This window comes from Ranitomeya imitator, chromosome 2, assembly GCF_032444005.1.
Source record: "Ranitomeya imitator isolate aRanImi1 chromosome 2, aRanImi1.pri, whole genome shotgun sequence".
NCBI classification, from domain to species: Eukaryota; Metazoa; Chordata; class Amphibia; order Anura; family Dendrobatidae; genus Ranitomeya; species Ranitomeya imitator.
This window is the reverse complement of record NC_091283.1, coordinates 834,412,514-834,438,473: the sequence shown is the minus strand read 5'-3', so window position 1 is coordinate 834,438,473 and position 25,960 is coordinate 834,412,514. Positions and strand designations below refer to the sequence as shown.

Sequence of the window (25,960 nt, the reverse complement as noted above, 5' to 3'; positions counted from 1 at the left end):
TTCATTTACACCGTCTTATGCAAAAGTTTGGGCGCTCCAAATAATATGTTAAGAGCCAAACACCTGGACAACTTCTCTAAGAATCCACGAGGGACCGTTTGTTAATCCCTTCACCCTAGGGCGATTTTCCATATTTTTTCCTCCCCTTCTTCCAATAGCCATAACTGTTATTTTTCTGTCTCCATAGCCGTATAGGGAATAGTTTTTTGCCTGACGAGTTTCCTTTTCACTGACACCATGGTGTACTGGAAAAAGGGGAAATAAAATCCAAATGTGTTGGAATTGTAAAAAAAAAGTGAGCAATTCCCCAACTGTTTATTATTATTATTATTTTTTATTTACCATGTTCACTAAATGCTAAAACTGACCTGCCAATATGATTTCCCGGGTCAGTACGAGTTCGTAGATACCAAACATGTACAGTTTTCTTTTATTTACGTGGTGAAAAAAAAAAGATGTGGTAATTTGTAAGAAAAACATTTTTGCTTTTGTTGCAATTTTCCGAGACCCGTAGTGTTTCCATTTTTTGGGATCTGGGGCTGTGTGAGGGCTTCATTTTTGCGCCCTGACATTTTTATTGATATATTTTAGGGGAAGAAATGATGTTTTGATCACCTTTTATCACAATGTTGCGGCGTACAAAAAACTAAATTCAGGGTTTTTTTATTTTTTTTTTCATTATGCCGTTTTCGGATTGGATTAATTTATTTTATATTTTGATAGATTGGATATTTCTTAATGCAGTCATACCGAAATGTGTATTTCTTTGTTCTATTTTCAGTGAGGTAAAAGGGGTGTGATTAGCTTTCAAAAAAAAAAAATTATATTTTTAAAGTTCACTTTTTACCGTCTCCAATATTCCCCTTAGGGGACTTGAAGTTGCGATCACCCGATCTCCTGTGCTACACATACAGGGCTTTAGCACTGCTTTGTATAGTGAAAATCAACATCTCCTATGAACATCGACCTTAGCATTCACAAGAGAATTGCAACGACAGGAACGGGGGTAAACAGCAGACCCCCGGCTGTCATGGCATGCCATCGGAGCTCCGCCATCATGTCACTGGTGTGCTGATGGAAGCGTGGCATGAGGCTCTCCCACCTACACTGGTTTAATCCTGGTGTCAGAGATTGATCTAACAGGTTAACAGCCGCAGGGAAGCTCCGCTCCACCCGTAGCTGTTATAGGCACATCATGGCTGAAGAAATCAGCCATCATACATTGTGTAGGGGATAAAGCAACAGAACGGGCGATAAGAGAAGGGGACGCCAGAAATTTAGCACAAGACCATAACATTTACATGGCTAATTATACAGTCTGGAAACAGTTGATTATAGAGACTGGAAGCTGCACTCACTGCGCGTCCCGAAGATCCCGCTCCATACTCTGAAGCCGCGACTCTTCCTCCAGGTCATGCGCGGTCAGGCGTGACCTCAGAAGCTCCGCCTTCTCGGAACACTCCTGCAGCTCCGCCCTCAAAGAGCAGACTTCTTCTTGCAACGCTCCAGCGCGTCCTCGGTGCGTCCCTGCGTCCTGTTCTGAGAACTGCACCTTTATCTCCAGCGATCGCACTTCCTGCCGCGAGGCCTCCAGTTGGACCATTAATGAATCCAGTGACTTTACCTCCGACTCCAGACGTGACCTTGATGTGTCTTGTTTTGTCGTTACAAATTGTGATTGGGAAATGTCTATTAAATTGACTTCCTGTCCGGACCCAGCTCCCTGCCGCGCTATCTGCAGAAGTGACATCATCTTGCTGGTTTCCAGAGGCGTGGTCTCTAGCAGTGAGGTCATCAGCGGAGTTGATTCTAGCGGTGGTGACAGAGAGCCTGGAAGCGTCGTCTCCAGTAGTGATGTCATCACGCTAGGTTCCTGTGCAGCCGGCACCAGAGGCAACATCACCACATTACCGCCCTGATGTGGAGTCACAGAAAGCAATGCCATCACGTTTCCCTGCCGTGTAGTTATGTCCTGCTGCAAATTCACCTCCAGTTCTGACTTCATAATGCTCGCTTCCTGCCCCGATGTCACCAGCAGTGTCCTCATCACGCTCGCTTCCTGCTCCGTAGCCGCCAGCTGTTCCCTCATCGCGCTCGCTTCCTGCTCCGTAGCCGCCAGCTGTTCCCTCATCGCGCTCGCTTCCTGCTCCGCAGCCACCAGCTGTTCCCTCAGCGTGCTCGCTTCCAGCCCCGATGTCACCAGCAGTGTCCTCATCGCACTCGCTTCCTGCTCCGTGGCCGCCAGCTGTTCCCTCAACATGCTTGATTCCTGCTCCGCCGTTACCAGCTGTTCCCTCATCGTGCTCGCTTCCTGCTCCGCCGTTACCAGCTGTTCCCTCAGCATGCTTGATTCCTGCTCCGCCGTTACCAGCTGTTCCCTCAGCATGCTTGATTCCTGCTCCGCCGTTACCAGCCGCGTCCTCATCGCGCTCGCTTCTTCTTGTGCTGTCTCCAGATGTAACCTTGTTGCGCTTGCTCCTTTTTCTGTTGCCACCATTTGAAGCTTCAGCAAGTTGGCTTCTCGCTCTGCTGCCTCATACCGAGACCTAAGTGATTCCCGTTCCCCTTCTAGTATCTGCACAGATGAGGTTTTAGTTTCCACTTCCAGCTGCAGAGCCTCAATTTGTGATTTTAATGATTCCTCCCTTTGCCCCAACGTATCCAGCAGAGCGCGCTCTTCTGTCATTGCCGCTCCGACCTCCTGTCCTGCCATCTCTATTGACTCTGTCCCTCCACCCCAGGTTACAAGCAGGTATTTTGGGGGTTCGGTCATTTTTCCTGGATCCTGAGGCTTCCATGAAATAATGGAGGAAAATGAAGTTTGGAGAAGGCGGATACATCTAATCCATTCACCACGAAACAGGGAGAGATCCCTGAGAAAAAACAAATACATCATATGTAATAAAGTACCAAAACGGACAATGAACGCGTAACCTCTCCTGTGCGGTGTAGTATATAGAGGATGTGTCCCGTGCGGTGTAGTATATAGAGGACGTGTCCCGTGTGGTGTAGTATATAGAGGACGTGTCCCGTGTGGTGTAGTATATAGAGGACGTGTCCCGTGTGGTGTAGTATATAGAGGACGTGTCCCGTGTGGTGTAGTATATAGAGGACGTGTCCCGTGTGGTGCAGTATATAGAGGATGCGTGGTGTAGTATATAGAGGATGTGTCCGGTGTGGTGTAGTATATAGAGGACGTGTCCCGTGTGGTGTAGTATATAGAGGACGTGTCCCGTGTGGTGTAGTATATAGAGGACGTGTCCCGTGTGGTGTAGTATATAGAGGACGTGTCCCGTGTGGTGCAGTATATAGAGGATGCGTGGTGCAGTATATAGAGGATGTGTCCGGTGTGGTGTAGTATATAGAGGATGTGTCCCGTGTGGTGTAGTATATAGAGGATGTGTCCCGTGTGGTGTAGTATATAGAGGATGTGTCCCGTGTGGTGTAGTATATAGAGGATGTGTCCCGTGTGGTGTAGTATATAGAGGATGTGTCCCGTGTGGTGTAGTATATAGAGGATGTGTCCCGTGTGGTGTAGTATATAGAGGATGTGTCCCGTGTGGTGTAGTATATAGAGGATGTGTCCCGTGTGGTGTAGTATATAGAGGATGTGTCCCGTGTGGTGTAGTATATAGAGGATGTGTCCCGTGTGGTGTAGTATATAGAGGATGTGTCCCGTGTGGTGTAGTATATAGAGGATGTGTGGTGTAGTATATAGAGGATGTGTGGTGTAGTATATAGAGGATGTGTCCCGTGTGGTGCAGTATATAGAGGATGTGTCCGTGTGGTGTAGTATATAGAGGATGTGTGGTGTAGTATATAGAGGATGTGTCCCGTGTGGTGTAGTATATAGAGGATGTGTCCCGTGTGGTGTAGTATATAGAGGATGTGTCCCGTGTGGTGTAGTATATAGAGGATGTGTGGTGTAGTATATAGAGGATGTGTCCAGTGTGGTGTAGTATATAGAGGATGTGTCCCGTGTGGTGTAGTATATAGAGGACGTGTCCCGTGTGGTGTAGTATATAGAGGATGTGTCCCGTGTGGTGTAGTATATAGAGGATGTGTCCCGTGTGGTGTAGTATATAGAGGATGTGTCCCGTGTGGTGTAGTATATAGAGGATGTGTGGTGTAGTATATACAGGATGTGTCCCGTGTGGTGTAGTATATAGAGGATGTGTCCCGTGTGGTGTAGTATATAGAGGATGTGTGGTGTAGTATATAGAGGATGTGTCCCGTGTGGTGTAGTATATAGAGGATGTGTCCCGTGTGGTGTAGTATATAGAGGATGTGTCCCGTGTGGTGTAGTATATAGAGGATGTGTCCCGTGTGGTGTACTATATAGAGGATGTGTACCGTGTGGTGTAGTATATAGAGGACGTGTCCCGTGTGGTGTAGTATATAGAGGACGTGTCCCGTGTGGTATAGTATATAGAGGATGTGTCCCGTGTGGTGTAGTATATAGAGGATGTGTCCCGTGTGGTATAGTATATAGAGGGTGTGTCCCGTGTGGTGCAGTATATAGAGGATGTGTGGTGTAGTATATAGAGGATGTGTCCCGTGTGGTGTAGTATATAGAGGATGTGTGGTGTAGTATATAGAGGGTGTGTCCCGTGTGGTGTAGTATATAGAGGATGTGTCCCGTGTGGTGTAGTATATAGAGGATGTGTCCCGTGTGGTGTAGTATATAGAGGATGTGTCCCGTGTGGTGTAGTATATAGAGGATGTGTGGTGTACTATATAGAGGATGTGTACCGTGTGGTGTAGTATATAGAGGACGTGTCCCGTGTGGTGTAGTATATAGAGGACGTGTCCCGTGTGGTATAGTATATAGAGGATGTGTCCCGTGTGGTGTAGTATATAGAGGACGTGTCCCGTGTGGTATAGTATATAGAGGGTGTGTCCCGTGTGGTGCAGTATATAGAGGATGTGTGGTGTAGTATATAGAGGATGTGTCCCGTGTGGTGTAGTATATAGAGGATGTGTGGTGTAGTATATAGAGGGTGTGTCCCGTGTGGTGCAGTATATAGAGGGTGTGTCCCGTGTGGTGCAGTATATAGAGGATGTGTGGTGTAGTATATAGAGGATGTGTCCCGTGTGGTGCAGTATATAGAGGATGTGTGGTGTAGTATATAGAGGATGTGTCCCGTGTGGTGTAGTATATAGAGGATGTGTACCGTGTGGTGTAGTATATAGAGGACGTGTCCCGTGTGGTGTAGTATATAGAGGACGTGTCCCGTGTGGTATAGTATATAGAGGATGTGTCCCGTGTGGTGTAGTATATAGAGGGTGTGTCCCGTGTGGTGCAGTATATAGAGGATGTGTGGTGTAGTATATAGAGGATGTGTCCCGTGTGGTGCAGTATATAGAGGATGTGTGGTGTAGTATATAGAGGATGTGTCCCGTGTGGTGCAGTATATAGAGGATGTGTGGTGTAGTATATAGAGGATGTGTCCCGTGTGGTGTAGTATATAGAGGATGTGTGGTGTAGTATATAGAGGATGTGTCCCGTGTGGTGCAGTATATAGAGGATGTGTGGTGTAGTATATAGAGGATGTGTCCCGTGTGGTGTAGTATATAGAGGATGTGTACCGTGTGGTGTAGTATATAGAGGACGTGTCCCGTGTGGTGTAGTATATAGAGGACGTGTCCCGTGTGGTATAGTATATAGAGGATGTGTCCCGTGTGGTGTAGTATATAGAGGGTGTGTCCCGTGTGGTGCAGTATATAGAGGATGTGTGGTGTAGTATATAGAGGATGTGTCCCGTGTGGTGTAGTATATAGAGGGTGTGTCCCGTGTGGTGCAGTATATAGAGGATGTGTGGTGTAGTATATAGAGGATGTGTCCCGTGTGGTGTAGTATATAGAGGATGTGTCCCGTGTGGTGTAGTATATAGAGGATGTGTGGTGTAGTATATAGAGGATGTGTCCCGTGTGGTGTAGTATATAGAGGATGCGTGGTGTAGTATATAGAGGATGTGTCCCGTGTGGTGTAGTATATAGAGGATGTGTCCCGTGTGGTGTAGTATATAGAGGATGTGTGGTGTAGTATATAGAGGATGTGTCCCGTGTGGTGCAGTATATAGAGGATGTGTCCCGTGTGGTGTAGTATATAGAGGATGTGTCCCGTGTGGTGTAGTATATAGAGGATGTGTCCCGTGTGGTGTAGTATATAGAGGATGCGTGGTGTAGTATATAGAGGATGTGTCCCGTGTGGTGCAGCATATAGAGGATGTGTCCCGTGTGGTGTAGTATATAGAGGATGTGTCCCGTGTGGTGTAGTATATAGAGGATGTGTCCCGTGTGGTGTAGTATATAGAGGATGTGTCCCGTGTGGTGCAGTATATAGAGGATGTGTCCCGTGTGGTGTAGTATACAGAGGATGTGTCCAGTGTGGTGCAGTATATAGAGGATGTGTCCCGTGTGGTGTAGTATATAGAGGATGTGTCCCGTGTGGTGTAGTATATAGAGGATGTGTCCCGTGCGGTGTAGTATATAGAGGATGTGTCCCGTGCGGTGCAGTATATAGAGGATGTGTCCCGTGCGGTGCAGTATATAGAGGATGTGTCCCGTGCGGTGCAGTATATAGAGGATGTGTCCCGTGCGGTGCAGTATATAGAGGATGTGTCCCGTGTGGTGCAGTATATAGAGGATGTGTCCCGTGTGGTGTAGTATATAGAGGATGTGTCCCGTGTGGTGTAGTATATAGAGGATGTGTCCCGTGTGGTGTAGTATATAGAGGATGTGTCCCGTGTGGTGCAGTATATAGAGGATGTGTGGTGTAGTATATATGTGTGGTGCAGTATATAGAGGATGTGTCCCGTGTGGTGCAGTATATAGAGGATGTGTGGTGTAGTATATATGTGTGGTGTAGTATATAGAGGATGTGTCCCGTGTGGTGTAGTATATAGAGGGTGTGTCCCGTGTGGTGCAGTATATAGAGGATGTGTGGTGTAGTATATAGAGGATGTGTCCCGTGTGGTGTAGTATATAGAGGATGTGTCCCGTGTGGTGTAGTATATAGAGGATGTGTGGTGTAGTATATAGAGGATGTGTCCCGTGTGGTGTAGTATATAGAGGATGCGTGGTGTAGTATATAGAGGATGTGTCCCGTGTGGTGTAGTATATAGAGGATGTGTCCCGTGTGGTGTAGTATATAGAGGATGTGTGGTGTAGTATATAGAGGATGTGTCCCGTGTGGTGCAGTATATAGAGGATGTGTCCCGTGTGGTGTAGTATATAGAGGATGTGTCCCGTGTGGTGTAGTATATAGAGGATGTGTCCCGTGTGGTGTAGTATATAGAGGATGTGTGGTGTAGTATATAGAGGATGTGTCCCGTGTGGTGCAGCATATAGAGGATGTGTCCCGTGTGGTGTAGTATATAGAGGATGTGTCCCGTGTGGTGTAGTATATAGAGGATGTGTCCCGTGTGGTGCAGTATATAGAGGATGTGTCCCGTGTGGTGTAGTATACAGAGGATGTGTCCAGTGTGGTGCAGTATATAGAGGATGTGTCCCGTGAGGTGGAGTATATAGAGGATGTGTCCCGTGCGGTGTAGTATATAGAGGATGTGTCCCGTGCGGTGCAGTATATAGAGGATGTGTCCCGTGCGGTGCAGTATATAGAGGATGTGTCCCGTGCGGTGCAGTATATAGAGGATGTGTCCCGTGTGGTGCAGTATATAGAGGATGTGTCCCGTGTGGTGTAGTATATAGAGGATGTGTCCCGTGTGGTGTAGTATATAGAGGATGTGTCCCGTGTGGTGTAGTATATAGAGGATGTGTCCCGTGTGGTGTAGTATATAGAGGATGTGTCCCGTGTGGTGTAGTATATAGAGGATGTGTCCCGTGTGGTGCAGTATATAGAGGATGTGTCCCGTGTGGTGTAGTATATAGAGGATGTGTCCCGTGTGGTGTAGTATATAGAGGATGTGTCCCGTGTGGTGCAGTATACAGAGGATGTGTCCCGTGTGGTGTAGTATACAGAGGATGTGTCCAGTGTGGTGTAGTATATAGAGGATGTGTCCCGTGTGGTGCAGTATATAGAGGATGTGTCCCGTGTGGTGTAGTATATAGAGGATGTGTCCCGTGTGGTGCAGTATATAGAGGATGTGTGGTGTAGTATATAGAGGATGTGTCCCGTGTGGTGTAGTATATAGAGGGTGTGTCCCGTGTGGTGCAGTATATAGAGGATGTGTGGTGTAGTATATAGAGGATGTGTCCCGTGTGGTGTAGTATATAGAGGATGTGTCCCGTGTGGTGTAGTATATAGAGGATGTGTGGTGTAGTATATAGAGGATGTGTCCCGTGTGGTGTAGTATATAGAGGATGCGTGGTGTAGTATATAGAGGATGTGTCCCGTGTGGTGTAGTATATAGAGGATGTGTGGTGTAGTATATAGAGGATGTGTCCCGTGTGGTGCAGTATATAGAGGATGTGTCCCGTGTGGTGTAGTATATAGAGGATGTGTCCCGTGTGGTGTAGTATATAGAGGATGTGTCCCGTGTGGTGTAGTATATAGAGGATGCGTGGTGTAGTATATAGAGGATGTGTCCCGTGTGGTGCAGCATATAGAGGATGTGTCCCGTGTGGTGTAGTATATAGAGGATGTGTCCCGTGTGGTGTAGTATATAGAGGATGTGTCCCGTGTGGTGCAGTATATAGAGGATGTGTCCCGTGTGGTGTAGTATACAGAGGATGTGTCCAGTGTGGTGCAGTATATAGAGGATGTGTCCCGTGAGGTGGAGTATATAGAGGATGTGTCCCGTGCGGTGTAGTATATAGAGGATGTGTCCCGTGCGGTGCAGTATATAGAGGATGTGTCCCGTGCGGTGCAGTATATAGAGGATGTGTCCCGTGTGGTGCAGTATATAGAGGATGTGTCCCGTGCGGTGCAGTATATAGAGGATGTGTCCCGTGTGGTGCAGTATATAGAGGATGTGTCCCGTGTGGTGTAGTATATAGAGGATGTGTCCCGTGTGGTGTAGTATATAGAGGATGTGTCCCGTGTGGTGTAGTATATAGAGGATGTGTCCCGTGTGGTGTAGTATATAGAGGATGTGTCCCGTGTGGTGCAGTATATAGAGGATGTGTCCCGTGTGGTGTAGTATATAGAGGATGTGTCCCGTGTGGTGTAGTATATAGAGGATGTGTCTTGTGTGGTGCAGTATATAGAGGATGTGTCCCGTGTGGTGCAGTATATAGAGGATGTGTCCCGTGTGGTGTAGTATACAGAGGATGTGTCCCGTGTGGTGTAGTATACAGAGGATGTGTCCAGTGTGGTGTAGTATATAGAGGATGTGTCCCGTGTGGTGCAGTATATAGAGGATGTGTCCCGTGTGGTGTAGTATATAGAGGATGTGTCCCGTGTGGTGTAGTATACAGAGGATGTGTCCAGTGTGGTGTAGTATATAGAGGGTGTGTCCCGTGTGGTGTAGTATATAGAGGATGTGTCCCGTGTGGTGTAGTATACAGAGGATGTGTCCAGTGTGGTGTAGTATATAGAGGATGTGTCCCGTGTGGTGTAGTATATAGAGGATGTGTCCCGTGTGGTGTAGTATATAGAGGATGTGTCCCGTGTGGTGTAGTATATAGAGGATGTGTCCCGTGTGGTATAGTATATAGAGGATGTGTCCCGTGTGGTGTAGTATATAGAGGATGTGTCCCGTGTGGTATAGTATATAGAGGATGTGTCCCGTGTGGTGTAGTATATAGAGCAGCGGTCCCCAACTTTCTGACCTTGAGAGCCACATTCAGCTCCTGTCCCCCTCACAGTAGTAGCAACTAAAGCTCCCATTACGGGCATAATGATAACCAAAGCTTTTCCACACAAATCACCCTGAAGCAGTATACCAACTCCACATTCAGCATTCTTCCATCACGCACTCCATACACAGTCACATCCAGCTTCAAGCACCTCCTCTGACCAGTAGTATCATCTTGTCTCCAGTATACCATACTTAAATTATCTCTAAACCCCCAAGACCAGTAGTAGTGTACCCAAATCTGCCCTTCTGTGCAGGGCTGCTCACAAAGTTCACCATTTTGAGATGTGCTCTTCATACCCGTTTACTAAATCTGGAGCTAATGCACCAAGCTGACAGACAGCCGTGAGCCACAATTCATGGGACCGTGAGCCACATGTGGCCCCCGAGCTACAGATTGGGGACCCCTGATATAGAGGACGTGTCCTGTGTAGTTTGGGATCTTTCCTTATTTTTCCCACATCCTTCGTACCTTTCTGTTGCGGTCTTTAGCTCCGTAAAATGACGATGAAATGTCACCACCTCGGTCCATAACCGAAGGAGTCGGGTGTTCTCGCCCTGTATGCGACATTTGTAAACCTGAAAGAGAAAATAACCTGGTTACTTTTCATTGTTCGGTGTCACTGGAGACTCATTTTCACTACATAATATTGTAGTATTGCAGAACATAGAACTAGGATATGTAGGATAAAAAACTTTTTTCATTAAGCTATTACTGCACATGATATAATTTTCGGAAGCGCCGGCATTAGTCTGGTTTTCTGCATCTTTTCACTTTCACCTGCAGACGATTGAGGATCGCCTCGTGGATCAGGAGCCGTGCAGCAGACTGAATAACCAGGACTTCCCCCCCCAGGGTTAACCTAAGTCTGGTAGCTTTGCACTTTTTGTGATATTTTTAATAATGCACTTAGATCCTGAGCGGTGTTGTCCCTTTTATATTCCCCATCCTCAGGGTATTATATGAATATAGTAAATATATTTGGTATCATTGTCCCAAAAATTACAGATTTATTAAAATATAAAATTACAGTATTTGATCTGTGCAGTGAACACTCGAAAGATAAAAGAAAACAAAACACCAGTTTTGTCATTTTTTTTTTATCGTTGCACCTACCTCAAAATGTAAAAAACAAAGTACCGTAATCAAAATATTGCTTGTACTTCAAAATAGTATCATTAAAAAGTACAGGATGTCACCCAAAAAAAAACAAGTCCTCAATTAGCTCCATCAATGGAAATATAACAAATAAAAAAATAATTGCATGCACATCTCAGATAATGACAACACACACCAAAAATAATTTATTTTTATTTTTTTTACTTTTTGCAAAGTTTAAAAAAAAAAAAAAGAAAAAAAAAAGCTACCGACTCTTTAGGAAAAAAAAAAGAAGAGGCAAAAAAAACTTGCAAAAATTGAAATATCACATGGTCAAGAAAGGGTATAAGGCTGGTTCTCCTGAACTACCATCCATGTGACCTCAGAGTTACACGGGCGGTCCGGGATTGGTACTGCGGGACCGCCAACGGGTCAGTAATAAAACAATGTGCAGTGCGTGCCCCCTAGTGGCAGCCACATGCACCCTACAAGTCATTTTTCAACTCTAATTCAAGGATTTGGAAAAATGGAGCCTGGGCCATTGTAGTCATATCAAAAAATGAACCAGTGCCCAATTTGGGGCTCACAGCACATAAATGGCTTTTAAAGCACCACTCCAGTGCTTTGTTTTTTTTAGTGCTGAAGCAGTGGTTCTAATGGAAGGCGCCTGCCCCCAAGCCTTATGTTCACCAGCCACCGTTTGGACCCGTTTTCAGCACCGCTCCGGTCCCGCAGCACCATCTTGTCACCGCAGCTTCTGACTGGCAGGAACTCAGAAGTTTACGTCACAAGCTTTCAGTGCAAGTCTATGGGACCCCCAACAAGGCTCTCATAGACTTATATTGAGTTGTGACCTCCGGCTCGCTCCGGCTAACAATGGGGCGATCAGGGAGGTCAGAAACTGCTGAAGACCAGAAGGAGCGGCGCTGATAGAAAATGAAGATGGCGGCCGGTGAGTATCAGACTAGGGTCAAGGAACTTAGATTAACCCCTTTCTGCCATTAGACGTACTATTGCGTCCATGTGGGGTGGGCTTTACTTCCCAAGGACGCAATAGTACGTCATGTGCGATCGGCAGCGCTCACGGGGGGAGCGCCGCCGATCGCGGCCGGGTGTCAGCTGTTTATCGCAGCTGACATCCGGCACTATGTGCCAGGAGCGGTCACGGACCGCCCCCGGCACATTAACCCCCGGCACACCGCGATCAAAGATGATCGCGATGTGCCGGCGGTACAGGGAAGCACCGCGCAGGGAGGGGGCTCCCTGCGGGCTTCCCTGAGCCCCCCGCAGCAACGCGATGTGATCGCGTTGCTGCGAGGGTCTCACCTCCCTCCCTGCTCCCTCCAGCCCCGGATCCAAGATGGCCGCGGATCCGGGTCCTGCAGGGAGGGAGGTGGCTTCACAGAGCCTGCTCAGAGCAGGCACTGTGAAGCAGCCTGCACTCCTATCAGATCAGTGATCTGACAGAGTGCTGTGCAAACTGTCAGATCACTGATCTGTGATGTCCCCCCCTGGGACAAAGTAAAAAAGTAAAAAAAAAAATTTCAAATGTGTAAAAAAAAATAAAAAAAAATATTCCAAAATAATGAAAAAAAAAATAAAAATATTATTCCCATAAATACATTTCTTTATCTAAATAAAAAAAACAAAACAATAAAAGTACACATATTTAGTATCGCCGCGTCCGTAACGGCCCGACCTATAAAACTGGCCCACTAGTTAACCCCTTCAGTAAACACCGTAAGAAAAAAAAAAAAAAAACGAGGCAAAAAACAACGCTTGATAATCATACCGCCGAACAAAAAGTGGAATAACACGCGATCAAAAAGACAGATATAACTAACCATGGTACCGCTGAAAACGTCATCTTGTCCCGCAAAAAACGAGCCGCCATACAGCATCATCAGCAAAAAAATAAAAAAGTTATAGTCCTGAGAATAAAGCGATGCAAAAATAATTATTTTTTCTATAAAATAGTTTTTATCGTATAAAAGCGCCAAAACATAAAAAAATGATATAAATGAGGTGTCGCTGTAATCGTACTGACCCGAAGAATAAAACTGCTTCATCAATTTTACCAAACGCGGAACGGTATAAACGCCTCCCCCAAAAGAAATTCATGAATAGCTGGTTTTTGGTCATTCTGCCTCACAAAAATCGGAATAAAAAGCGATCAAAAAATGTCACGTGCCCGAAAATGTTACCAATAAAAACATCAACTCGTCCCGCAAAAACCAAGACCTCACATGACTCTGTGGACCAGAATATAGAAAAATTATAGCTCTCAAAATGTGGTAACGCAAAAAATATTTTTTGCAATAAAAAGCGTCTTTCAGTGTGTGACGGCTGCCAATCATAAAAATCCGCTAAAAAACCCGCTATAAAAGTAAATCAAACCCCCCTTCATCACCCCCTTAGTTAGGGAAAAATTAAAAAAATGTATTTATTTCCATTTTCCCATTAGGGCTAGGGTTAGAGTTAGGGCTAGGGTTAGGGCTAGGGTTAGGGCTAGGGTTAGGGCTAGGGTTAGGGCTAGGGCTAGGGCTAGGGTTAGGGCTAGGGTTAGGGCTAGGGTTAGGGCTAGGGTTAGGGTTAGGGCTAGGGTTAGGGCTAGGGTTAGGGCTAAGGTTAGGGCTAGGGTTAGGGCTAGGGTTAGGGTTAGGGCTAGGGTTAGGGCTAGGGTTAGGGTTAGGGCTAGGGTTAGGGCTAGGGCTAGGGTTAGGGCTAGGGTTAGGGCTAGGGCTACAGTTTGGGTTGGGGCTAAAGTTACAGTTAGGGTTTAGATTACATTTACGGTTGGGAATAGGGTTGGGATTAGGGTTAGGGGTGTGTCAGGGTTAGAGGTGTGGTTAGGGTTACTGTTGGGATTAGGGTTAGGGATGTGTTTGGATTAGGGTTTCAGTTATAATTGGGGGGTTTCCACTGTTTAGGCACATCAGGGGCTCTCCAAACGCGACATGGCGTCTGATCTCAATTCCAGCCAATTCTGCGTTGAAAAAGTAAAACAGTGCTTCTTCCCTTCCGAGCTCTCCCGTGTGCCCAAGCAGGGGTTTACCCCAACATATGGGGTATCAGCGTACTCAGGACAAATAGGACAACAACTTTTGGGGTCCAATTTCTCCTGCTACCCTTGGGAAAATACAAAACTCGGGGCTAAAACATATTTTTTGTGGGAAAAAAAAGATTTTTTATTTTCACGGCTCTGCGTTATAAACTGTAGTGAAACACTTGGGGGTTCAAAGTTCTCACAACACATCTAGATTAGTTCCCTGGGGGGTCTAGTTTCCAATATGGGGTCACTTGTGGGGGGTTTCTACTGTTTAGGTACATTAGGGGTTCTGCAAATGCAATGTGACGTCTGCAGACCATTCCATCTAAGTCTGCATTCCAAATGGCGCTCCTTCCCTTCCGAGCTCTGCCATGCGCTCAAACGTTGGTTTCCCCCAACATACGGGGTATCAGCGTACTCAGGACAAATTGGACAACAACTTTTGGGGTCGAATTTCTCCTCTTACCCTCGGGAAAATACAAAACTGGGGGCTAAAAAATAATTTTGGGGGGAAAGATTTTTTTTTTTAATTTTCACGGCTCTGCGTTACAAACTGTAGTGAAACACTTGGGGGTTCAAAGCTATCACAACACATCTAGATGAGTTCCTTAGGGGGTCTAGTTTCCAAAATGGTGTCACTTGTGGGAGGTTTCTACTGTTTAGGTACATTAGGGGCTCTGCAAATGCAATGTGACACCTGCAGACCATTCCATCTAAGTCCTCATTCCAAATGGAGCTCCTTCCCTTCCGAGCCCTCCCATGCGCCCAAACAGTGGTTCCCCCCCACATATGGGGTATCAGCGCACTCAGGACAAATTGGACAACAAATTGTGGGGTCGAATTTCTCCTTTTACCCTCGGAAAAATACAAAACTGGGGGCTAAAAAATAATTTTTGTGGGAAAAAATTTTTGTTTTATTTTTACGGCTCTCCATTATAAACTTCTGTGAAGCCCTTGGTGGGTCAAAGCGCTCAGCACACATCTAGATAAGTTCCTAAGGGGGTCTACTTTCCAAAATGGTGTCACTTGTGGGGGGTTTCTACTGTTTAGGTACATTAGGGGCTCTGCAAACGCAATGTGACACCTGCAGACCATTCCATCTAAGTCTGCATTCAAATGGCACTCCTTCCCTTCTGAGCCCTCCCATGTGCCCAAACAGTGGTTCCCCCCACATATGGTGTATCATCGCACTCAGGACAAATTGGGCAACAAATTTTGGGGTCCAATTTCTCCTGTTACCCTCAGGAAAATACAAAACTGGGGGCTAAAAAAATAATTTTTGTGGGAAAAAAATTTTGTTTTATTTTTACGGCTCTGCATTATAAACTTCTGTGAAGCACTTGGTGGGTCAAAGTGCTCACCACACCTCTAGATAAGTTCCTTAGGGGGTCTACTTTCCAAAATGGTGTCATTTGTGGGGGGTTTCAATGTTTAGGGACATCAGTGGCTCTTCAAACGCAACATGGCGTCCCATCTCAATTCCTGTCAATTTTGCTTTGAAAAGTCAAACGGCGCTCCTTCCCTTCCGAGCTCTCCCATCCACCCAAACAGTGGTTTACCCCCACATATGGGGTATCCGCGTACTCAGGACAAATTGTACAACAACTTTTGGGGTCCAATTTCTTCTCTTACCCTTGGGAAAATAAAAAATTGGGGGCAAAAAGATAATTTTTGTGAAAAAATATGATTTTTTATTTTTACGGTTCTACATTATAAACTTCTGTGAAGCACTTGGTGGGTCAAAGTGCTCACCACACCTCTAGATAAGTTCCTTAGGGGGTCTACTTTCCAAAATGGTGTCACTTGTGGGGGGTTTCAATGTTTAGGCACATCAGTGGCTCTTCAAACGCAACATGATGTCCCATCTCAATTGCTGTCAATTTTGCATTGAAAAGTCAAACGGCGCTCCTTCCCTTCCGAGCTCTCCCATCCGCCCAAACAGTGGTTTACCCCCACATATGGGCTATCAGCGTACTCAGGACAAATTGTACAACAACTTTTGGGGTCCAATTTCTTCTCTTACCCTTGGGAAAATAAAAAATTGGGGGCGAAAAGATAATTTTTGTGAAAAAATATGATTTTTTATTTTTACGGTTCTACATTATAAACTTCTGTGAAGCACTTGTTGGGTCAAAGTGCTCACCACACCTCTAGATAAGTTCCTTAGGGGGTCTACTTTCCAAAATGGTGTCACTTGTGGGGGGTTTCAATGTTTAGCCACATCAGGGGCTCTCCAAACGAAACATGGCGTCCCATCTCAATTCCAGTCAATTTTGCATTGAAAAGTCAAATGGCACTCCTTCGCTTCCGAGCTCTGCCATGCGCCCAAACAGTGGTTTACCCCCACATGTGGGGTATTGGCATACTCAGGACAAATTGTACAACAATGTTTGGGGTCCATTTTCTCCTGTTACCCTTGGTAAAATAAAACAAATTGGAGCTGAATTACATTTTTTGTGAAAAAAAGTTAAATGTTCATTTTTATTTAAACATTCAAAAAATTCCTGTGAAGCACCAGAAGGGTTAATAAACTTCTTGAATATGGTTTTGAGCACCTTGAGGGGTGTAGTTTTTAGAATGGTGTCACACTTGGGTATTTTCTATCATATAGACCCCTCAAAATGACTTCAAATGAGATGTGGTCCCTAAAATAAAATGGTGTTGTAGATATGAGAAATTGCTGGTCAACTTTTAACCCTTATAACTCCCTAACAAAAAAAAATTTTGGTTCCAAAATTGTGCTGATGTAAAGTAGACATGTGGGAAATGTTACTTATTAAGTATTTTGTGTGACATATCTCTGTGATTTAATTGCATAAAAATTCAAAGTTGGAAAATTGCGAAATTTTCATAATTTTCGCCAAATTTCCGTTTTTTTCACAAATAAACGCAGGTACTATCAAATAATTTTTACCATTGTCATGAAGTACAATATGTCACGAGAAAACAATGTCAGAATCACCAGGATCCATTGAAGCGTTCCAGAGTTATAACCTCATAAAGGGACAGTGGTCAGAATTGTAAAAATTGGCCCGGTCATTAACGTGCAAACCACCCTTGGGGGTAAAGGGGTTAAAAGCAGCACTCCAGCGCCGGATTGGTGCTTTAAGGGTTAACACTGGAGTCGCTCACCTCCCTCTCTTCTTTCCATTCATTCTCCTTTCGCTCCAGTTCCTGTAGGGCTCCAGACCAGTCGGCCGTCAGCTTGTGGATATCTTCTCCCAGCAGCTTATTGGCCTCCTGCGTCCGCACCAGATCCTCCCTGAGCAGAGCGTTTACTGCCGCCAGATTCTCGCATCTGCGGCAGAGGAGCGGAATCGGCACTTAGAGAACACAACCCCCATCATCACAGCGAGGAGTCCTCCGCTCACCTTTGCTGTTCTTCTTCCAACTTTCGAAGAGCTTTCTCCAACTCCAACTCTCCGCGGCTCTATGGCAGAAGCAAAATACAGCGGTAAAGAGGCGCTGGCTACGAAAGCATCCGTACCTGATAATCTAGCACCTGCAGGAGGGCGAGAGGACGTCATCTGGACATCGGTCTCGTCAGGCATAGGTCTAGTCATAACCAAGTGCACCACTAGTGTCAGGAGGGTTCAGGATTAGATAAGGCATGGCTGCCGTCATCCAAAAACAGCGGCGCCCCTGTCCACAGGTTGTGTGTAGTGCTGAGACTCAGAGCAATGAAAAGATAATGCCAGTTGGAAATAGTTGTTACCAATAGGACATCCGGTCAATGAGCAGTAGTCTGCCCGCGGCTGATATCCAGTTAAAGGCCGCTGTCAAATCTCTGCCAGGGGTATTTAACACTCGCCGACAAGGGTTCCACGCTCCCACTGGCACTCCTGTGAAAAGACAGTGGGGTGCCGATGGGTTGTCATGACATCCAGGGGTCTGCTGATGACCCCTGTGTCTGTCATTATGATCCACCTGTGCAAGCCAGTCCGTGGTCAGCCTTCATAGGAGAAACAAGGGATTGGATGATTGTAGTTTCATCTTCCCAAAGAGGACTATTAAATACAGTAAAATGTTTTTAAAAAGAAAAAAAAAAAATTTTCAAATCAACCCCCTGTCCTCCTATTAAAAACATTACAGATCTCGGAAAAAGGCGACATAAGAGAAAATATTTCTTTTATTTTCCCATCACAAATAAAAAAAAAAACTATATATGTTTGGTATCTGTGTACTAGTACTGACCTGGAGAATCATATTGCCTGGTCAGATTTACCATATAGTGAACAGTGTAAATGTAAAAAACATCTGTGGGATTGCAAAAACAGAAAATTGCCCGTGGGTGAAGGGGTTAATGATTACGGGAGCAGAGTACAGTCATTGCTTACCAGACTGAAGTCCTGGCTCTGCTGCAGCTCCTGGTAGCGATTCCTGTACTGTACAACCTGCAAAGCGAGAAAGAAACACAGGAACTATTAGGATATTCTATCAATGTCCAACACCAAAGAACTAGGAAACTGCAGAAATAACAATCCCCTAATATGCACTCATCGAGTATGTGGAATAAGACCGCAGGGAAATCAATATTGCCCACATTGGACTTTACATATGAGACCTTTTAAGTTTAAGGGAGGAGGCTTCACCTAGAAGCTTCCCTGCATGATTGGGCTCAGTGCACACAAAGGGGTTTTTTATTTAGGGGGGGGGGGGCTCAAATGCGACAAGAGATTTTCAAACTGGAACCACTTAGGCTATGTGCACACATAGAATGTAGAATGGTCCACTGTGGATTTTTCTGCAGGGGATTTGATAAATCTGCAGGGCAAAAACGCTGCGTTTTTGCTGCGGATTTACCGCGTTTTTTCTGCATATTTCACTGCGGTTTTACAACTGCGGTTTTCTATAGGAGCAGCTGTAAAACTGCGGCGTAATCCACAAAAAGTGACATGCTGCGGAATGTAAAACGCTGCGTTTCCGCGCCGCTTTTTCAGCAGCATGTGCACAGCGTTTTTTGTTTCCCATTGGTTTCTTGTAATGTAAACTCATGGAAAACTGCTGCAGACTCGTAGCGTTTTCCGCATCGTGTGCACATAGCCTTATAGAAACATTCCTCCTTTGGGGAGTTGTTCTTTTACTGAAGCAGTTTAGAAATGTTTTGGAGACTTTATTTTCTTTGCTGAAGACTAGATTGATCTTTGATTTATCAGTTTTAAAAAATTCTTAACTTTATAAAAAATAAAGACATTTAGATTGTTATTTTTTTTCTTGCGTGCAGAACTGTAGGGTTTATTTTATATACATTGCAATTGTATGGATACAGCGATAAATAAGCCTCAGTAAAATGGGGAGCAATGGAACTTTTATGTTTCCTTTTGTTTTTTTAATTTTTAAATACTCTTTACATTTATTCATTTTACATTTTTGTTGGTTGGTGTTTCATGGATACAGTAATGGCCAAATTTTTTTTTTTTTTTAAACTGTGAAAATGGGGGGGGGGGGGGGGTCTCTTTTTTTTTTGTTAAAACATTTTCATTTTTCACTTTTTTTTGTCTTATTACTGGTGGCTTGAACCAGTGTGTGTACTATGTACTGCAATGTTTTTGTGTTGCAGTGTATAGTAAAAATACCGATCTCTTATTATGCGCAGCCTGAAAACTTCAAAGGAGCACCAAGATGGCGACGACGGCAACTTTCAGCACGTCCCAGGTAGCCATCAGCACCACACAAAGGTAGAACATTGGTTGGGGGAGGGCCATGGGCGCTCGAAAAGAAAGCAGAGACAGGATTGTGTCTCTGCATCACAAATCACAAATCACACAATCTCAGGATTGTGTGATTTGTTTGCTCTATCAAACAAATCACACAAAAAAAAAGAAAAATAAATTAGTAAATGGTTGGTCAGGTGACCTTCCAAGATGGCGGTCTGCAACTATCACTCCCAGCAGACTCTGAAGGCTGCAGACCGTTGTCCTAGGACCAGGTTATTGCATGTAAAGCTATCCATCTGCAGACCGTTGCTCTAGGACCAGGTTATTGCATATAAAGCTATCCATCTGCAGACCGTTGCTCTAGGACCAGGTTATTGCATATAAAGCTATCCATCTGCAGACCGTTGCTCTAGGACCAGGTTATTGCATATAAAGCTATCCATCTGCAGACCATTGCTCTAGGACCAGGTTATTGCATATAAAGCTATCCATCTGCAGACCATTGCTCTAGGACCAGGTTATTGCATATAAAGCTATCCATCTGCAGACCATTGCTCTAGGACCAGGTTATTGCATATAAAGCTATCCATCTGCAGACCGTTGCTCTAGGACCAGGTTATTGCATATAAAGCTATCCATCTGCAGACCATTGCTCTAGGACCAGGTTATTGCATATAAAGCTATCCATCTGCAGACCATTGCTCTAGGACCAGGTTATTGCATATAAAGCTATCCATCTGCAGACCGTTGCTCTAGGACCAGGTTATTGCATATAAAGCTATCCATCTGCAGACCGTTGCTCTAGGACCAGGTTATTGCATATAAAGCTATCCATCTGCAGACCGTTGCTCTAGGACCAGGTTATTGCATATAAAGCTATCCATCTGCAGACCATTGCTCTAGGACCAGGTTATTGCATATAAAGCTATCCATCTGCAGACCGTTGCTCTAGGACCAGGTTATTGCATATAAAGCTATCCATCTGCAGACCGTTGCTCTAGGACCAGGTTATTGCATATAAAGCTATCCATCTGCAGACCGTTGCTCTAGGACCAGGTTATTGCATATAAAGCTATCCATCTGCAGACCGTTGCTCTAGGACCAGGTTATTGCATATAAAGCCATCCATCTAACAGCTGTTTGCTTCTTTTAGAAATCACAAACGCAGAATCTGTGCAGACACAGAACGAGCAGCGAAAGATTTCAGCTCTGAAGGCTGCACAATGGTGAACGTCAGTGCGCCGACTTCAGAGAGGATCTAGATTTAGCGTCAGGACAGTCGGAGGGACGTCACCTTTGCCTGTAATTTCTCCACCAGAACCGCCTGCCTCTTCTGAGCTTCTAGAGAGTTCTGCAGCTCCCTCTGCAGCGTCAGCCAGTCTCGGCCGAGCTCGACCCCCTGCGTCATAGCTGGGAGGGCGTCATCTGCCTCCTTCTACACCTGGCAAAGACACAAACAGCGCCCAATGTCAGGAACATATCACATGGGCAGTGAACTCAGGAGCGGAGTCTGGGCTCAGGATACACGCTGCGATAACGATGCAACAAAAAACCAGCACAGCCCAGAGCATCATTGTCCCTCTTTACCACAATATTGTGGTGCTGCTGCTGCATCTAGGAGAGAGCAAACGATTGAAGATCCAAAACTAAATATTGAAAAAAAAAATTAAAGGGAACCCATCACGTGAAGAAATGCTAGTAACCTGCAGATATGGGGTTAATAGCGTTCTGAATATGCCCGGCGCTGGCACCTAGACCCCCACTGCCAGGAGGAAATTAACATTATTCACCCCCCAGCAGTGTTTGGGTTTCAGTCACCACTCTGTGTATGGAGAGCGATGGCTGTAACTGCCCGGCCCTGACTCCCTGCGTCACGGCCGACACACACTGCGTCACGGCCGACACACACTGCGTCACGGCCGACACACACTGCGTCACGGCCGACACACCCTGCGTCACGGCCGACACACTGCGTCACGGCCGACACACACTGCGTCACGGCCGACACACACTGCGTCACGGCCGACACACACTGCGTCACGGCCGACACACACTGCGTCACGGCCGACACACACTGCGTCACGGCCGACACACCCTGCGTCACGTCCGACACACCCTGCGTCACGGCCGACACACACTGCGTCACGGCCGACACACACTGCGTCACGGCCGACACACACTGCGTCACGGCCGACACACACTGCGTCACGGCCGACACACACTGCGTCACGGCCGACACACACTGCGTCACGGCCGACACACACTGCGTCACGGCCGACACACACTGCGTCACGGCCGACACACACTGCGTCACGGCCGACACACACTGCGTCACGGCCGACACACACTGCGTCACGTCCGACACACCCTGCGTCACGGCCGACACACACTGCGTCACGGCCGACACACACTGCGTCACGGCCGACACACACTGCGTCACGGCCGACACACTCTGCGTCACGGCGACTACACTGCCATCCAGAAGGTTTTCACTGTCAAAAATCCTGGAAACTGCCTTGGGGAAAAAAAAAGCTTTTGTAAAGTTTAACATTTTTCCTCAGGTTTGATGAGAAACTGAACGAATCTAAGAAAAACTTCACAACTTCTCTGCGGCGGCGGCGGCTGGACAGAGACATTACCATGGCGTTGTCGCCTAGCAACGTGACACCACCGCGCAGCTGCAGTCAGTCTGTGATTTCGCTCCATAATTGTCGCACCAGCCTTTATGGCCTGAGAACAGTTGTCATGGTTACGCCCTCACCTAAACCTGCCCGGTTACACATCTGTACACACTGCTGCAGCCTGTACCTGTCAGAACCCTGATAAAGCCGGGTGTCAGCGGGCTGCAGACCCCATCAGCCATATTATCCCCCCAATCCCAATCCCATTCCCGTTTTCTCACCCCCATTTTGAATCTCCCTCCAGTGTCTCCCGTTTAGGATCAATCCTGACCCCTGACCTCTGACACTAGAACCACCGACCAATCACTAACTGCGCCAAGGTCACGTGCTCACCCTCTTCATTTCCTCCTGTCATCGAACATCGGAGGGTACGTCAGACTCCTCCCCCTCTCTTCCGGCTCTTTCGCGCTGCACTGTGGGAAATGTAGTTCCATTAGTGATAAATGAGATGTGAATTCGCAGTGCATCATGGGGGCGGGTCACTTTTAATAATAAATATAGTGGATTTTGGGGGATTTTTGTCCTTTCCCCGGGGTCCTTGTGTCACTGGGGTTTATGTGGTTGTCTGTAGGACTGACAATGTTATACAGGAAGGCGCCCACGTCTATACACGCCTCTTCAGGGATGGTTTTTCATACAGTTGCTTTTTCCTATAGAGAAAATACATTCAATAACTCAGTCACTATGTGCACCTAGCATGTTGGCATTTTGGGGACTTTTTTTCCACTGCTGCTTTTTTCGGAGGTTTTTCCCACGGTTTTTGTGAAATCTTTTTATTATCATTTCCCAGTTGTTTTTTTTCCTTCCATGAAATGATGAAGAAACCTCTAGTGATTTTTAATTAACGACGTCTGCTGCCCAGGATCCGTCATATGACGTCTCCCTGACTGAGGAGTCTCGAAAATTGAAGACGGAAAATGGCGTCACAGCAAAATTTTTTAAAAAAAATTAATAGCTAATTTTTTATTATTTTTTTAAAAATAAATTTCAGATTTTTTTTTTGCCACTAAAATAAAACAAAAACTATCCATGTTTGGTATCTGTGTAATCGTACTGAGCTGGAGAATCGCACCCACGGATTACTATTTCACAAAACTTGAATTTTTTTTTCTCCCTTTCCAGGGGAACACATGATAAAATAATTGGTGTCACTCAAAAAAAAAGAAATCATCCAGAAAAAAACAAGCTCTCATACGGCTATGGGTACAGAACACTAAAATAGTTATGGAAGATGGGGAGAAGAAAAACAACAAAAATCACCCTGTCCTTAAGGAGTTAAGCAAAAATGATGGAAAAATGCTTCAAAACAACATCTGGACGTCTTTTGAGCTTTTCTATAAAGCACAGAGCGTCCAAAATAAGACGTCCAAAAGCCGGAACATATGAACCGCGAGTCGTTTTTCCATAGAAAGATAGATTTGCAGGCAGATTCTAGATCCTTGCATTTTTTCCTTTTTTTTTTTGAGTTTTTTGATTGGACAATTAATAGTTTGCTACTGATTCCATCAGCAGCCGCTTCATAGAAGTGTCATGCACTTATTTTATTTATTTATTTTTTTAATGCAATCAGGTGTTTTTTAAAACTTTTTTATGAGCAAAAAAAAAAAAAGCTAAAAAAAACCCAACACTCTACATATGAACAGCAACTTGGATTCCCATAGAAAAGAATAGGAAGAGTTTTCCAGGCGTGTTTTCAGCAGTCTTTAAGGAGGAGCTACTCAAAATAAAAATCTGTAAAAAAATTCCTTGTTAACAAAGCCTAAAACTGCATGGCACAAAATGACCTCCTGGATTTTAGGGTTTTCAACAAGGAAACAACTTTCTTGTAACTGTGCCTACAATAAACTTTGGGGGAGATTTCCTACTTCTGGGGCACCAAGCTCCCTATGGGGTGTAGAGGTACCAGTAGGCAGGTACCATGATAATCACCTTTTTTTTTTTTTTTCGATATTACCTCTTTAGAGTAGCAACTTTTTCATTTTTCTGCTCAAGGTCGCTGTATGATTTATTGTTTTTTGTGGGATGAGTTTATCCCGCTTTATCATTTTATTTCTTAGGACATACAGTATATGTAATCAGTGATATCTCTTGTAAAAAAAAAAAAAAAGTTTTGTTTTGTTTTTTTTGTGTTGTTTTTTTCCCTCTTTATGTTTTTTCCCTTGTGTTGATTTCTTTTTTTTATATATTTTTTTAATTGTCGCTACATAACCATTTGTTAGGGCATACCTAAAACCAAGATACATAGTCTGACGCCCCTGGGGGTCTTTATGCATTCCTGTTGGCCAGTCATTTTAACAGAAGAATTGCCCTAAATGGTGGTCAGAGGTTTCTTTGGTTTTGGCCCTCGGAGCTGCTTCTTGCCATTAATGCTGACTATTCTCATCCTGCATTGTCAATGTTATTTCATGGTTTTCAGCCTCAAGCTGCAAACAAGAATGTTTCTATTCACTGACTGCAAGCAGAGGTATTGAAAATGAAGAATTGTAACAAAGACCCTTTAAGAAAGTTGACGTAGCACTAGGGACCTGCCATTACGCTCAAGCTGTTACCCAAGACACAGACCAATATGCTGAGATCTTGTAGCCTCTCGTTATCTGTAGATTTGAGGGTCCTTGAGGTCGAATCCTCTCATTCCAAATGACAGACAGGTCATAAATGTAAAAGCAAAAAAGATTTTACCTGTTAAAAGCTTGTAAAAGATTGACTCCAGTGACCCTCAGCGATCTGCCATTTTTCAATGTGACAATACAGTATGTGCTGAAGCTCATTTTTGTCTGATCGGCTCCTGTGCAGAAAGCAGAAGCTCCGCCAGGAATTCATAACTTTGCTAAAAAGAAAAAAAAAATGCAATAAAAAAAATAGAGTTTCTCATTGTTTGTCCTCAAGTGAATATATTTGGGCCATTGTATAGACTCCTGCTATGGGTGACATGGGCCGACCTCAAGCTTCGGCACCCACTGCTCCCTCTGCAACTAACAGGATTGTAGATAACTATTATCGCAGCTTAAAGGGGTTTCCCACTTTTAGAAAAGTGAACCCCAACCAATCAGATAGAAAAAAAAAACTAACACAGATAGTACACAATAGTCTCCCTCCGATCACCTACCCCCCTGCTCTGGGCCACTGCTACGGTCTCTGTGTTGTTGACCACACGAGTCGCTGAGCTCAGCGATTGGCTGCAGCGGTGATGGATGCTGGAGTCATGTCACCACTGCAGCCAAATCTCAAAGACCGTAGCATGGGCAGAGAGCCGGCACTGGGCCAGCAGAGGGCAAGAACTAGCTTTGGGTTTTTTTTGGATTAGAGTCTAGTTTTCTTAATGTAGAAAATCGTTTTCCTGTGGTCAACAGCAGCCTAAGTGGTTTGTCAGAGCGAGGGGGCATCTTTTGTGGCTACTTTGGTGCCCCTCCAAAGGGTCTAGCAAAGGTAACAATACTAAAATAGACCGTAGAATTTCGGGGGACCAGGACCACCTAATGTGTGCAGGATGTACTGACTCTTGGGTATCAGTGCGCCGATCCTTTTGTTCTCAAGGGACATTAGCCGCCCGCCACCAGCGCTGCCTGGCAGAGGCCTATTCTCTCCTTACTGAAAACTCATGCACGCTCGGCCGACACGTGCGCATACATGTGTATGTGAGGTCACAAGGAAGGAAGAGCTGTCAGCTACAGAGGTAGAAAAGTTCTAAAAATTAATGCTCCTGATGTGCGTGC

General features: G+C 45.3%; 1 protein-coding gene across 2 annotated transcripts in view; it reads right to left on the bottom strand.

Annotated features, from left to right (window-relative positions):
• LOC138666074 (centrosome-associated protein CEP250-like) overlaps positions 1–22,529 on the bottom strand; it is a 38,332-nt gene extending 15,803 nt beyond the window's left edge. For both annotated transcript variants that reach the window (XM_069754195.1, XM_069754196.1), the window contains exons 1-7: positions 22,469–22,529; positions 20,861–21,007; positions 18,247–18,303; positions 17,281–17,339; positions 17,042–17,207; positions 10,234–10,340; positions 1,359–2,873 (exon numbers count right to left, since the gene is read on the bottom strand). In XM_069754195.1, coding sequence (XP_069610296.1) covers positions 1,359–2,873; positions 10,234–10,340; positions 17,042–17,207; positions 17,281–17,339; positions 18,247–18,303; positions 20,861–20,974 — 2,018 coding nt within the window. In that variant the 5' untranslated portion in view covers positions 20,975–21,007; positions 22,469–22,529. The remainder of the gene's footprint in view (positions 1–1,358; positions 2,874–10,233; positions 10,341–17,041; positions 17,208–17,280; positions 17,340–18,246; positions 18,304–20,860; positions 21,008–22,468) is intronic.
• Between the last annotated feature and the right edge of the window lie 3,431 nt (positions 22,530–25,960).